The sequence below is a fragment of the Hemiscyllium ocellatum genome, chromosome 26 (assembly GCF_020745735.1).
Source record: "Hemiscyllium ocellatum isolate sHemOce1 chromosome 26, sHemOce1.pat.X.cur, whole genome shotgun sequence".
In the NCBI taxonomy this organism is placed as follows: Eukaryota; Metazoa; Chordata; class Chondrichthyes; order Orectolobiformes; family Hemiscylliidae; genus Hemiscyllium; species Hemiscyllium ocellatum.
The window spans coordinates 18,999,505-19,015,144 of record NC_083426.1 but is presented as its reverse complement, the minus strand read 5'-3'; the positions used below and the strand labels follow the sequence as shown (position 1 = coordinate 19,015,144).

Below are 15,640 nucleotides of genomic sequence, written 5' to 3'. Positions count from 1 at the left end.
AACTTACAGTATGTACATTATTACACCCAAGGACCACATATCACAGGATTTGTCATACTTTTCAGGCCCAAGAACCTCAGGAGCTGTAAAATGAAGAAAAAAAACACAGCAGTTAAATTAATTGGAAAAAAAAATTAAAATAATGTAGTCAATTTATTGGATGCAAAACTATGGAAGATTTCAAAGCATAACACATACAAATTGCAATGTGGAAACAGGGCATTTGGTCAATCCAGTTCAAGTTCACATTTACTCCACACACATGCAAATAGTTTTAATCACTTTTAACCACCCAGTTCCCATGACATTCTGGTCACTTTTCCATACTCCATCCACTCAATCTCAAATATTGGCATAATTATACTGTTTAGTTTATTACATTAGCTTTAGACCAAAGTATCATAAACTTCAATGCACACTTAATTTACTGAATGTAGCATTAATGTTACACAGTGTATGGACATTTCATACATAACCAATAGGGAAGCAACTGAATTCTACAAGGGGCTGATCTAAAAGCATAAAGTTTAAAGAGACCCAGATTTCCTTAGAATTCCCTGTCTATAATGGACTCAATGCACTATCACAGCAGAATGGGAAAAACAAAGGATTAACCACTCCCTCCAAATGGGACAGTTGGAACTGAATATGCCACCAAGGATCAACAATAAGGCAAAACTAAAACATTTGACTACAAATTTCCCCAGCAAATCCCTCAGTTAAACATCAGAGGACAACTGAGTAGGCAGGCAGATGATTAGTTATTAGCTATTAAAAGTTTGAAGCAAATAAACCCATACCTGACCCACCCTCATTTCTCTGAAGCTAGACAGACTGAAAGAGCTGATTTCCCCCAGACAAATTATTTTTGTAGGAATTGCATAACAAGATAATTTCCAAAAATATGCTGTGTGACCCAAAAGCAGTCAAGAGAAACTACCAAAGTATCATTTTCTCAACTGTGCTATTGACTCACTTGAGACTCTTCTCATTGACCAAACGATCTTGATCCTTGGATCAAATAGTTGGGCAGATAGGTCAAGATATGAGGAAAAAAAAATTGTGCTATTGCAAAAAAAGGCTGACAAAGTGAAATGTGGAAATACAAAGGAATTGTCATGAGATTATTCCCCCCAAGGTTTCTTTTCCAAACAGTAAGCCATTTAATATAGTGTGTATTATTGTTATTTCTCCAATAGAGGGGAAATTATTGATTGCATCCCATATCAGAGGCTACAGAATACACATTATCAATATATTCATTTAGATTTAGATTAGATTAGATTCCCTACAGTGTGGAAACAGGCTCTTCGGCTCAACAAGTCCACACCGACCCTCCGAAGAGCAACCCACCCAGACCCATTCCCCTACATTTACCCCTGACTAATGCACCTGACACTACAGGCAATTTAGCACGGCCAATTCACCTGACCTGCACATTTTTGGACTGTGAGAGGAAACCAGAGGAAACTCACGCAGACACCGGAAGAGTGAGCAAACTCCACACAGACAGTTGCCCAAGGCAGGTACTAATACCCAAACAGGATACATTAAAAGACTAATTGTCTGATGGCCACAACGGTTCTACTACACTGAACTTTTCAAGACATTTCTTTCGGCTTTGAGTGTGTCTCAAACAGTGTGAGAGATTAAGTCAATCAAATTTTGTATCGGTCATCAGGTTTTATGGAACCCTTTAGAAGACCAAGGGATATAGAACAGTAAAGTCGTAAAATAATGTCAAACTTAAATAAGACCACGATCAAACTGCTTTTTTGTTTTGGAGGGAACATTGAGCGAAAGTGGTTTGCCCTCACAGGTGGGCAGAAAACTCCCAGGGCACATTTTAAACAAGTGAGTTAATCCCAGGGTCCTGGCCAATATTTAACCTGCAAACAAGATCACGAAAAACTGGTTGTTATCTGCACATTAGCACATTTCTATTTGTAGGCATTTGCTTGATTGGCTGCAATGTAGGTAATTTGGCAATGAATGGTCACTTCCGAGAAGCACTATGTAAGTATATGTCTTCCTCATTTTTCCTTCCTTTTAGCCAAAGAGTTCTGATCTTAGGACAGCAAATATTTGTTTTTAAAAAGCACTGCAAAAAGCATAAACAACAAATTCAGACTTTAGAAGAATCGAGAACTCTCAGCACTTGGAAAGGACTGAACAGGTTTGGCCATTCAACTTTAAAGACCCTAGGCTCAGAGGAAATCTAACAAAGGGCTGTAAATTTCTGAATGAAATAGAAAAAAATAAATGTGTCGACAATAGTCTGAACTTCCATGGAGGGTCAGGAAGATGTGAGTTGGTTATAGTTGCAGCTTTTGAATCACAGCCTCAATTCATGACTATATCTGTTGAGGATCTTTTGGATTACTTACATAAGGTTAGGTGTATAGTGCAATTTTATCAGCCATGAAGCAGTGTGGAAAGACTGCAAGCAGAGGTAGATAGGTAAGATGAATCACTTCAGCTCTTGAAGACAACAGCTCAGCTTTCAACATCATATACAGGCCCGCTAAACTTCACTCCTAACATATCCGCTATGCCACCTCACCCATCCATACTTCCTCTGAACGTGTAGCAATTCAACAGAATACAGATTTGGTCGTCGACCGAGCACTCATAATGGTCAAAGCTTCCAAGATAAATGCTTGAAGCTGCAAAGAGCCCCAAAGTGTAAGAATACAGTGGATTACCAGTTAGTGAATGAGGCATTTAGATTGTGTTTTCAACTTCCATAAGCAGGCATTTTTGTTTCTTAGCAAGAGTTGGTTGAATTTTTATATTCAAGCAACAAACATAAAACAGAAGAGTTTGCCAACATTAATTGCGAATGCATTATAGCATTTTCTTCAATGACAAAATTCATCGATGTCTGCTAACGTTAGGGACAAGTTACCTTTTCAGGACAGAGACCTTGATGAATCACTGCATTAAAGGTCCATCTACACCGCAGTGCACTAACTAACAGTAACATTTGCATTGTTTTAGACTCCTTAGCAGGCTATCACCAGGAGCCACAAACTCTCTAATGAGGTTTGCTTTTTAAGAGCTTGCAAAACCTACACCAGCACATGAACACTGTGATGCATGAGAAATGCAATTTTCCTGTGGCCCTCACAATAGAGATGTCTGATCTGTGAGTATGTTTTGCAACCACAGGAGTACCATTAAAATGCTTTGATTAGGAAGACAGAGAAAAATGTATTTGAATTTTGAGAGCAAATATTGATCCCCACGAGATGAAGGCAGTCTGGCCCACTGTTTCCACTTGAGAGAAAATTCAAAACTAGGGCCAGAAATATAAAGTAAGATATGAATAAATCTAATTGGGAAGTGAGAAGAAAGGTCTTCACTCAGAGTATATCAAATGTGGATCTCGCTCCATATGGAAGTAGCTTGGATGCTTTTAAACTTTGAGAATAGAACATACTCTGAAAGACTGAGACGAGGCATAGGAGGAGTCTCATATAGTGAATACATAAGACAGGCTTTTTTCTATGGTTTAATGCTCTTCCAAGCATTTAAAGGCTATATTAGGTTTAATATTTCCTATCTTTGTACTTGTATGGTAGGACAGATTTGCCTCTCGACTGGAGAGCAAACACTCAGCTCCTTTCTAATGAGCAACCTGCCAAAAATCTGTTGTGTCTTACAAAGGTTTCTTTTTACAAAAATACTGGAGCACTGATTGCTTTTAAGCATGCATATTCTTACATATGCATATCTGAACATTTGGACTTCCAACATTAATCTACAGTCAGCCTCTTGCTGAAGGGTAAAATGTGCCAAAGTTTGCACTACCCAACCCTAATCGGAGATGGCCATATTGGGTATTGGCACAGCTGGAGATTAGATCCTCAGTTTCATTTTATAAAACGAGTTGTGATATAGGTAAGTTTCAAGACAGCTCAAGAAATGACCCCTTTAAAGTGAAAAATGGTACAATTACCCAGAGCACTGGATCCAATTCATGCACAGACAGCAAGTCTACCAGCACTGGGTATTAGTTTCAGTTGAACAAACTTTCATTGAGTGCAAATTAGCAGTTTAATAACTAAATGCCTTTTTATTATTGCGCATGTATTCTGACAGTATTGCAGGTAGTACTTTAAATTTTTGAGTCACAGGCCCTTTGCAAACATCTGTCCTCAATTTCCTCAGAATTGGTTGCATCCGGTCATGCCCTGGAATTTCATCATTGTTCTGTTTAACTGTTATTTAAAATTTCCTTTTCTCTATCATAACAGTATTTACCTTCCTCTTAACCACTTGAAGAGTCACCTCCTCTCTGATGTCTTCTCTTTAGTAAAGATCAGTGCATAATACAAACATCTACATTAGTTATTGCCAATCATTTATATTTTGAGAATTCTCCCACCTCAATTGCAGCAATCATTTGTCACTGATAGGAAATACTTTGTTATTAATGATTGCTGACATTCTCCTCAATATTTTTTAGCCTTCATCACTGCGCACTCTGACCAAACTTATTTTCTCAAATATTATGATTACTCATCCAGTTATCTTCACTAATTTAAATTTAAATTCCTAACTTTTTAATTCTTCAATAGAATCAATAGTTTACTCCCTTAATTAAAAGTAGAATGTATTCAATTTGTAGTTTTGCTCCATCTTTTATATTTCCTGGTGTTGCTGCAGTGTACTCAAGTTCTTTCTACCTCACCAATCTTTCTAAATTCTGCCAAAATTCAAACCAGATCCATTAATTTTTGTACTGATGTTTTTCTGTTTCCAGTTAAGTTTTAAGTTTTACTATTTTGTGAGCACTAAGTTTCTGGCTGTTATCAATCTGCTTTATTTCACTGCGAACACTTTCTCTCTTCTCAATTCAGTACCTCTCACTCCTGATTGGTCAATGGACATGTAAAGCCACTCAGAAGAATTTTGTTATTCCTATTTATTTTCCTAATCTGGTTAAATGTTTCATTCACACATTTGGACGACTCTAATTCACTTCTATTAATGCAACAAATCTTTTGAGTTTCACCTCTAACTGTCCTTCCTGTTCTACATTAACATTCTAAATCATGCCCACTCTTAGAAATATCACTGCTTTGCTTTCATTCTTACCTCCTCTAACATCCCCGAGATAGCTTGTGTCATAATTTCTTCATTTGCCAGTCTTTTTCCAGTTTTCTGTTAATGCTTCCTATAAAATCATTGCTTCCACTTCTCCTACTTCATTTCTAATGGTCTATGTGTGCAAAACATGCATTTTCCTGGCATTTTAATAATCCTCATTTCACACTCCCTTCCTCAGTAGCTTTACTTGGCTGGTCTCATTTTCCCATCCCTGCGCCTTCTTTGCTTAAACTTCTTATCACTTTCCACCATTGTATATTACTTGCAATGCATCAGACCACACAGGAAGCACATTTATTAATGTTGTGATTAGCTGTACAGAGGGAAAGGGCCTGATGTTTAGCTCTTACTTATTGCCAGTATCCTCGGAATAATGTCAACCCTAAAATGTTCAAAACAGCAGCTTCAACTTTTTTTTTTAATTGATTCACAGGATGAGGACGTTACTGGCTGGGCCAGCATTTATTGCCCATCCCTAAGTGCCCAGAGGGCAGTTAAGAGTCAACCACATTGCTGTGGATCTGGTGTCATGTGTAGGCCAGTCCAGATAAGGATGTTATGTCCTCTTGGGAAGGAAACTAAGTAAACAAGATGGTTTTTTCCTGACAAATTGACAATGGATTCACAGTCACTCTTAATTCCAGATTTTTTAAAATTCAATTCAAATTCAACAATCTGCTGTGGCAGGATTCAAACCTGGGTCCCCAGAACATTATCTGAATCTCTAGGTTAACAGTCCAATGATAATACCATTAGGCCACTACCTCCCCATAAACCGGCACAAGTAATGAGAATGCTGCTCTGAACCTTATCACCCCTCCACCATGTTAAATCATCAATTCAAACAGAGCCCAAATACACAGACATTGTATTCTGCATTCTAGCATGTTAAACTTTTGCCCAATACTATTTGTTGGATTTTAGCAAGATTAAAAAGCATAAGCTGGTGCACGTTTTAAAAAAATACATTAACCTTGTTATTTGTGTGAACCATTAGCACTTTCATTAAAAAAAAACATAATTTGCCACATCACAATTCAATGATGTGTTCCACCCGATCGAAAGAGAACTGAATGACTAACTGCAGAAAAACTCTCGAAACTCCATTCTAAAAAGGGGTTATGTTGCAAGGGTGTTTCACTGCAAATGACCATAAGATTATGCTTCGTACTGTCAATTATAGTAACTTACCAACATAATACGGTGTGTAGCAAGGGGTAGCTAATGAATTGAAGCTGGTGGTTTCTTTGGCAAAACCAAAATCTGTTAGTTTCAGAATAGCATTGGGTCTTTTGGTGGTATACAACAGATTTTCTGGCTGCAGAAGAAATGCAAGAGCACTTAATTTTTTTTTACTGTTATTAGACATATTGCAAACAAAAAAAATCAACCTGTTAATCTTTAAATTCAGGAAAAAAAACACTCCACTCAACTAGTGACTGCAGTTAACTGAACATTTAATAAAGCTGGTTACAGTTCACATATAAAGAATTTTATATAAACTATTGTGTTTATTCATAAACTTGGAAGAGATAAATATTGTGTAATATGAAAATGATAGTATTTGGGTACCAGCAAAGTAAACGCTTTCACTTGTGCAAGGTGAATGCCCAGGGAAGTCAGCAAAGCTCTCAAAATATGCCCCCACCCCCAGAGATACTTGGCAATGACTTTCAAAAACATTCAAAACAACTGCATCAACATGAAATGAATGAAACAGAGCAGCTACAGGAGCTAATAACCACAGAAGATATGTTTTATTTCCAGCAACCTGATTTTAATGGCCTAGAAAGAAAATATCCTAATTGTGTGCAGCCCAACTGAAGAAATCGGAAGCTTAATAAAGAAAAATAACTTTTAAAAAAAAAAGTTACTCCAACAGAGATGCTTGTTTAAGAAAATGGGCTCGTTCTTCCTACTTTGAGTATTCAGTGTCAATATCAAACTCTCCTAAGACAAAGTACAGCACAATCAGAGACATAGAAAAGCACCATCTACTCTACCTCAGAAAACTGGCCGACAATAATACTGTTTCAGTTCCCATGCCCGCCATCTCTTGGCCCATCGGAGTTCATATCAGTCTTGTTTCATATACATATACTACGCCCAATGGCACTGGATCTCATGTCAGACTGAAATCATTGGAGTTAAAAAAAATCAAGACTTTAAGAGGTGAATACAATGTCTTACTGACTCCACTATCTGGGGCTTTTCCTTAAACAGAATTTTGTTTCAATCATGTCAACTAAAAAGATCTGAATTTGAAACTCCAAGTGACCAATACAAAAAGCTTCATTTAGCCCTTCAGCCATCCTGGAGCTCTTTGTAAGATGATTCTCTTATTATACCAGCCAGCCACGGTATCAGCCTATTGCAAAATGAATGCATTCCTCCGTGCAACTTTATATAATCAAACATTAACACAGTCAGGGAGTATGAAAGACTGCTTAACTACTGGGACTGATATCACTCTTTTAATCAAAATAATTCAAAATATGCAGTTTATCCCTCCTCAGTTATTTGATAGGGAATGGATGCCTTAATGTCAAATTAAAATTGATAGCTGCTAAACCAGAGGAACTACGCAACAACTAGTCAATAATAATACTAACACCTCAAATGTAAAAAAACAAAACTGGAGGGATGCCGATGGATATGTTATCCCCAAAGGAACATGTTCCATTTCCTGAAGATCCAATTTATCAGGGAACTCCTCTGCTCACTGAATTACAGCAACTGCATCAAGTAGGCAGTCTACTTCCAACAATGGAGTACATTCACATATGAACTTCCTAAATTGAATTAATATTAATAAATGCTTTTATTACCATGAGGATTGCAGGCAAATATTGATATTGAAGAATTACTCATACTGAAAGTGGATAATAATAGAAATTAGCGTTTCACAATTCTTGACTTCCTGCAAATTTACTCAGAAATAAGGACAATTTGTACAGTACTTGAAATTGGACACAGAAACTAAAAGAACAAGATTTCTTCATCCCAATAGGTTTTCAATATTGTTCAACACTATAAAATTAGTTAAACAGTGAAAGCATGAAACCACCCAATTTTCTTTCTAAGGGGAACACCAGTTGACTGGCATCGCCATTGAATTTATATCTGTTCAGAACACTAAACTTGCAACTGTGCAAAGAACAGAAAAGCATAAACTTACAATTGACAGAGTTTGAAACAAACTTTTTTTCTGGATTTAATGGAGAATGCAATTAGACAAAACACTTGCTATGATGAGTCTAGATTCGTTATACATCTATAAGATGACAAAAAGCAGATTATTTCACAAATATGCAAGCAGTCAATATCCACATACAGGTGATATGTGTTTCCGATTCTGCAAATACAATAGGAAATGGTCAAGTTTGTGGTTTGCTGGCTGAGAGATAAATGGTTCACCATATTCAAGTGGTTGCTCAGACTACTCTTCACCCGCACACTTGAATTTAATGGAATATAAGCTGCAGCTTACCTTCACATCTCGATGTGCAATGTTCACTGAATGTAGGTGCTGTACTGCTTCTCCAATACTTTTCATGATTTCGGAAGCCTCTGTAGAAGATGTAATATATTGTGTTTCTACTTTTTATAAATCTGGCCATAATTGTTTACTAACAGGATAGGAAACAGAGCGGGACTTTGGGAACCTGCAAGGAGTAGGTACACATTTGTCATTTTGGACACACCATTCTGACTTGGAAATACATTGCCATTCCTTCAATGTCACTTGGCCAAAATTCCTGGAGCTCCCAATCTAACAATACTGTGGTGCACCTTTATCCTGGTCCTCAATGCTTCAAGAAGGGAGCTCACTACCACTTCTTAAGGACAATTAGAGATGAGAAATCAATATTGGCCTTGCTAGTCACATCCCATATATCAATTTTTTTGCAGTGTGCAGAAACATTACAATTCTTCTAGTTTGAATCTGTATAAAGGAAAAAAACTGAGCACATGGAAATCACTGGCTATAGAAGGCAAAATAAAAGCAGCAAATATCACTAGTTGTAAAAGTAAAGAATGACAAGAGTCCAGGGTCAGCTCTGCCTCATTACAGAGGTTGAGACTGATTGTACCCTACTGGAGAGTCAGCAAGAACTCTATGAGCTGATTAACTGCTCTCTGGCCCATATACGACTATGATATTAAGTAGCGCTGCCATCAGGAATGATCAGCAAGATGCACTTACTGATACTGTTACAAAATTGGATAGAGAATTTGCACTTACCTCTCTCTGTGAATGCTTGATCCCCTCTGTCCTGGATTCTGCTGAACAGCTCCCCTCCTTCCATACTGCAAAGAAGAAGCATTTTGCAAGATCAACAATGACTATGGAAATTTAATCCAACAGTCAAAATAGACCTAGTAGACCAATGCTAGTAGTGATTATGTTGGCACATCTCCTTGCAATATAGATGCACCATAGAAAACATCCTATCCATTGCATCACATCTTGATATGGCAACTGCTCTGCCCAAGAATGCAATAAATTAGAGAGCTGTGAATGCAGATCTGTCCATCACACAAGCTATCTCCCTTCCATTGACTCCCTTAATACTTCCCATTGCCTCAGTAAGCAGCCAACATAATTAAAGATCCCTCCGAACCTATTAATATTCTCATCCACCCTCTTCCATCGGGCAAAAGATATAAAAGTTTGAAGACATGTACCAGATTCAAGAATAGCTTCTTCCCCATGCTATCAGACTTCTGAATGGACCTCCCTTATGAAAATTGATCTTTCTCTGCACCTTCTCTGTAGCTGTGACATTATATTCTGCATTCTGTTCTATTACCCTGTTCTAATTATGTAAGGTATGATTTGCCTGGATATTATGTAAAAACAACATTTTTCACTGTATTTTGGTACACGTGACAATAAATCAAATTGAATCTTTCCACTAACAAATGTATTAACCTATACAGACTTTTAAAAAGTTAATTAGAAAGGAAATTGACAAGTATATCTGTTCAATAAGCAGTGTATATTGAGATTTCAATAGGATGCTGGCAAGATTTGAAGACTCTAAGGTGACTGGAAAAATCCACAGCTTGATATTATTAACTTTTTCTGAACTTAAGCATTAACAATTGGTAGGTTATTCTATTGTCCAGACACAACAGTCAACATCAATCTACCCTGCTCTTGATATCCCTCAATGATTATTTTCCTGTAGGGAACCAACTTTAGAAATCAGTAACTAGCCAATCCTATTATAACTCTCTCAAGCCCAGGGATGTTGAGCATGATTACAGTGGCTCTTGATTCTGACTCAAAGACTAGAATTAAAATTATGAGTTCCAATATGACTACATATACCTGTTAAACTAAGTTTTAGAATTGTACAAAATGCAAGGCAAGGTAAAAGGATGTTTCTTTCCTGTGTAGCTTGTAAATTGTATGTTAATTATATGTAATCAATGAAGGTGATGCACATTAACAGTGAATCGCTTGGGTCCTTATAAATGGAGCTGGTGTGTGATGGTTCTCAGTGAGGCTGAGTGCTACAGGAACATGTGGGTTGCAGTTTGGAGCTATTGATTTTTTTTTCCATTAAAAATTATAAAAATTACCACCACATGACAGACCAGAAATCTCTCCCAACCTTGCCACTTTCCATTGCAGATTGATAATCAAACTAGTTGGCTGTGTTATGAATGGTATCTCTTGGATAGCACTCAAACCTAAAAGTTCTTGCTGAGAAGCAGGGATACTACCCACTGCATCAATCTGTATAAACAGATGCAGACTATGTTTAGATTCCCAGAGGAAAGAAACAAGTTTTAAAAAGTAATCCTTGGAAACTGAAGTCCCAAATGTACTGGACCTCCATTTTGAAGTATACAAGACATGTTAAACCTTATGTATATCTTATTCACCAGTTGTTTTATAGGTATTTTTATTGAAAAAAGAAAATTTTAAAGTTTTATTTACAAAATTATGAAAATAATACAAACAAGTGTTTTCCACTTTACAATATGATAACAGCACCAATATAAAATCAAATAAAAAATAAAAAAAAGAAAAAACCCAACTATTAATCTATTCTACAAACAACCAAAACATAAAATAGAATATCATACATTACTAACAGTAAGCAACAAAGTAATTAAATAACTAGATACATGCTCAAAATAGATTTCCATTAAGTCATAATAGAACCTGTATTTATATGAGATTCCACCTCCCGGGAGCCCCCGAACCAGCCAGAACCATTACCATGGCTAAACAAAAGCCCTGGACAATATGGCCGAAATATGTGTGTCGATATAGTTCAAAAAGGGCTGCCATGTTTTATGAAACAATTCCGTTTTTCAGTGCACCATACTTGTGAGAGAGTCAAGGGGGATATATTCCATGACTATCCTGTGCCAGTTTGAAAGTCCTGGGGGTCCTTCAGCTACCCAATTCACCAAAATATTTTTCCTTGGACAAAAGGAGAGGATAGTAAATAATTTCCTCCTGTATACATCCAGGGAGGGAAAATCTGAAGAACCCAAAAATAGGGACATTAGATACTGGATCCAATCTAATCTCCATACCCAAGATCTCTGTCAAGGCATTCGCTACTTTATCCAAAACCTACAGATCTTATGGCATGTCCATAGACAATGTGTGAGAATACCAACTGCTATTTTACATTTAGGACACATTGGGGATGCTCCTGCCTTGAATTTTGCGAGTCGTTCAGGTGCCATATGAACCCTGCGAAGTATCTTTAATAGAGTAGCCTGAGTTCTGTTAAGATAGAGATCTTTCTGGCATTTTCCCAAATGTCCTCCCACATTTCTAAAGAGATTTCCAACCCTAATTCTTGATTCCAGATTTTATATAATCGTTCCATGTTCTTCGAGACCTTAGTGTATAGTGAATGATAAAGAGTACTGACAGAGGGTGGCCCCATTGGCCATAGCACTCTCCTTTCCCTATCCAATATTTTACGATTGACTATCAGCGTGGTCTTCTTTTGTATAAAGTCTTGTATTTGAAAATACCAAAAAAGGTCCTTGTTAGGCAGTCCAAACTTCTGGTGTAGCTGCTCAAAGGACATCATAACCTCCCCATCGAACAGGTCTCCTAAACAGGAGATACCTCTGGAATTCCAAGTTTTTAATGTAGCATCTGTCAGCCCTGGTTGGAATCCTGATGCTCCCTCTGTAGATGTATAAGGAGAGGTCTTTTGCAGGTTACCCTCATCTTGTTGCATTGTCCTCCAGGCTTTAATTGTATTTAGTACAATAGGGTTTTTACAATAGTCCATAATAACTCTCATCTTATCCATAAATAATAGATGATGAGGGGACATTTTGCTTGGGAGGTCTCAATATCTAACCAGATTGATTGTGGGTCACAAGAGACCCAGTCAGCTACATAAAATAATAAGGAGCTCAAATGGTACCTCCTGTAATCTAGAAAGTCTATCAGGAGGCCAGGCTTCTATGTACAGCACTACAGGGAAGACTGATGAATGGGGATCGTAGGAGAATTGGCGTAAAACATTGAGAAAAGCTTAACTATGAGACAATGAGCCATGTAACAGGTCTAATCAAGAAGTGAAAAGGCCAGGGTGAAGAGTCAAAGAATATTGAATAATATAATTTAAAAAGACAGTCATGGGAACAGATAGATATTTAGATGGAAAGGTCTGACTAAAGACAAAGCAGCTGATCGAGTGCTCTTTTTGTAATTGCCTAATGCGACTATTCAAATTTTATATCAGTGGAACTCTTATAATCATTTGAGAGAAATGATCACGATGTAAAGCACATTTGTGTACCAGGGCAAGCCCACATCCTTACAAGTGCAACATCACAACTGCCCCTCTGCTATTTTCTACTGAAAAGCTAAAGTTGGCCTTGTGTTAGGTGAGACAGAGTGATTGAATACTTACTTCCTCTTCTTCAACATCTTCCAGATTTTACAATTCTCATCCTGGTTTTCAAATTCCATCATGACCCTGTTCCCCCAATCTCTGCAACTGGCTTGAATTCTACTAAGTTTTGAGATCTAAGCTCTTGCCCACCCCGGCCCTCCTATAGCTATTCTTTCAGTGCCTCAGCCCCAAATTCTGGAATTCCATCTCTAAATATCTCTGCCTCCTCTTTCCTCCATTAAAGCACTCCTTAAAGCTACCTCTTTGTCTAAGCTTTCAGCCTGTCTACCCTAAGGGCCTACAGAGTGTTGCTGAACAAAGAAACTTTGGAGTGCAGGTTCATTGCTCCTTGAAAGTGGAGTCACAGTTAGATAGGATAGTGAAGAAGGCATTTGGTATGCTTTCCTTTATTGGTCAGAGTATTGAGTACAGGAGTTGGGAGGTCATGTTGCGGCTGTACAGGACATTGGTTAGGCCACTGTCGGAATATTACGTGCAATTCTGGTACCTTCCTATCGGAAAGATGTTGTGAAACTTGAAAGGGTTCAGAAAAGATTTACAAGGATGTTGCCAGGGTTGGAGGATTTGAGCTATAAAGAGAGAGGCTGAACAGGCTGGGGCTGTTTTCCCTGGAGCGTCGGAGGCTGAGGGGTGACCTTATAGAGGTTTACAAAATTATGAGGGGCATGGATAGGATAAATAGACAAAGTCTTTTCCCTGGGTTGGGGGAGTCCAGAATGAGAGGGCAGAGGTTTAGAGTGAGAGGGGAAAAATATAAGATAGACCTAAGGGGCAACTTTTTCATGCAGAGGGTGGTACGTATACGGAATGAGCTGCCAGGGAAGTGGTGGAGGCTGGTACAATTGCAACATTTAAAAGGCATATTTGGATGGGTATATAAATAGGAAGGGTTTGGAGGGAAATGGGCCAGGTGCTGGTAGGTGCGACTAGACTGGGTTGGGACATCTGGTCGGCATGGATAGGTTTGACGAAGGGTCTGTTTTCATGCTCTATGACTCTAATATTACCTTATAAGGCTGAGAGACAAATTTTATTTTAGAGTTTTCCTGTGAAGCACCTTGGGACATCTTAATTTGTTAAACATGCTAAAGATTGCAGGTTATACTTGTGGGACATTATCAAACCCACAGAATATCTCTCACCATAAATCCAAAACAGTATTGTAGATCTGAGGAAGCTCAAGGACTCCAACGTGGATTCCTATTTCCTATTGGTATAGTATAGGAGACTGCGCCAGCATGACGCTATGGCTTCAAAATATTTGAGTATATTCTGATATTGAAAATGTTTCTTCAATTAAAATACGTTACATCTTTGAGGTACTGTGTTACTTCTCAGTAATATTTTATACCAGGACAGGTGATTGAGACTGCAAATAGAACTGTGAGAAAGTGAGGACTACAGATGCTGGAGATCAGAGCTGAAAAACGTGTTGCTGGAAAAGCGCAGCAGGTCAGGCAGCATCCAAGGAGCAGGAGAATCGACGTTTCGGGCATAAACCCTTCTTCAGGAACGAGGAAGGTGTGCCAAGCAGGCTAAGATAAAAGGTAGGGAGGAGGGACTTGGGGGAGCGGGGCATTGGGAATGCGATAGGTGGAAGGAGGGTAAGGTGAGGGTGATAGGTTGGAGAAGGGGTGGGGGCGGAGGGGTCGGGAAGAAGATTGCAGGTCAAGAAGGCAGTGCTGAGTCCGAGGGCTGTGACTGAGATAAGGTGTGGGGAGGGGAAATGAGGAAGCAGAAGAAATCTGCATTCATCCCTTGTGGTTGGAGGGTTCCTAGGCGGAAGATGAGGCGCTCTTCCTCCAGGCGTCATGGGGCCAGGGTCTGGCGATGGAGGAGGCCAAGGACCTGCATGTCCTTGGTGGAGTGGGAGGGGGAGTTAAAGTGTTCCACCACGGGGCGGTTGGATTGCTTGGTGCGGGTGTCCCAGAGGTGTTCTCTGAAACATTCCGCAAGTAGGCGGCCTGTCTCCCCAATATAGAGGAGGCCACATCGGGTGCAGCGGATGCAGTAAATGATGTGTGTGGAGGTGCAGGTGAATTTGTGGCGGATATGGAAGGATCCCTTGGGGCCTTGGAGGGAAGTGAGGGGGGAGGTGTGGGCGCAAGTTTTGCATTTCTTGCGGTTGCAGGGGAAGGTGCCGGGAGTGGAGGTTGGGTTGGTGGGAGTTGTGGACCTGACGAGGGAGTCACGGAGGGAGTGGTCTTTCTGGAATGCTGATAGGGGAGGGGAGGGAAATATATCCCTGGTGGTGAGGTCTGTTTGGAGGTGGCAGAAATGACGAAGGATGATACGATATATCTGGAGGTTCGTGGGGTGGTAGGTGAGGACCAGTGGGGTTCTGTCCTGGTGGTTTTTGAAAGGGCGGGGCTCAAGGACGGAGGAGCGGGAAGTGGAGGAGATGCAGTGGAGAGCATCGTCAACCACGTCTGGGGGGAAATTGCGGTCTTTGAAGAAGGAGGCCATCTGGGTTGTTCCGTATTGGAATTGATTCTCCTGGGAGCAGATGCGGCGGAGGTGAAGGAATTGGGAATATGGGATGGTGTTTTTACTGGCGGCAAGGTGGGAGGAGGTGTAATCTAGGTAGCTTGTGGGAGTTGGTCGGTTTACAG

General features: G+C 39.2%; 1 protein-coding gene across 1 annotated transcript in view; it reads right to left on the bottom strand.

Moving 5' to 3' along the window:
- The window catches only part of LOC132828374 (MAP kinase-activated protein kinase 2), a 216,050-nt gene that overhangs the window by 21,706 nt on the left and 178,704 nt on the right, over nucleotides 1-15,640 (bottom strand). Inside the window, exons 3-6 of the mRNA XM_060845421.1 lie at nucleotides 9,362-9,426; nucleotides 8,606-8,685; nucleotides 6,307-6,433; nucleotides 8-83 (exon numbers count right to left, since the gene is read on the bottom strand). Of these exons, the coding sequence (XP_060701404.1) occupies nucleotides 8-83; nucleotides 6,307-6,433; nucleotides 8,606-8,685; nucleotides 9,362-9,426 (348 nt within the window). The remainder of the gene's footprint in view (nucleotides 1-7; nucleotides 84-6,306; nucleotides 6,434-8,605; nucleotides 8,686-9,361; nucleotides 9,427-15,640) is intronic.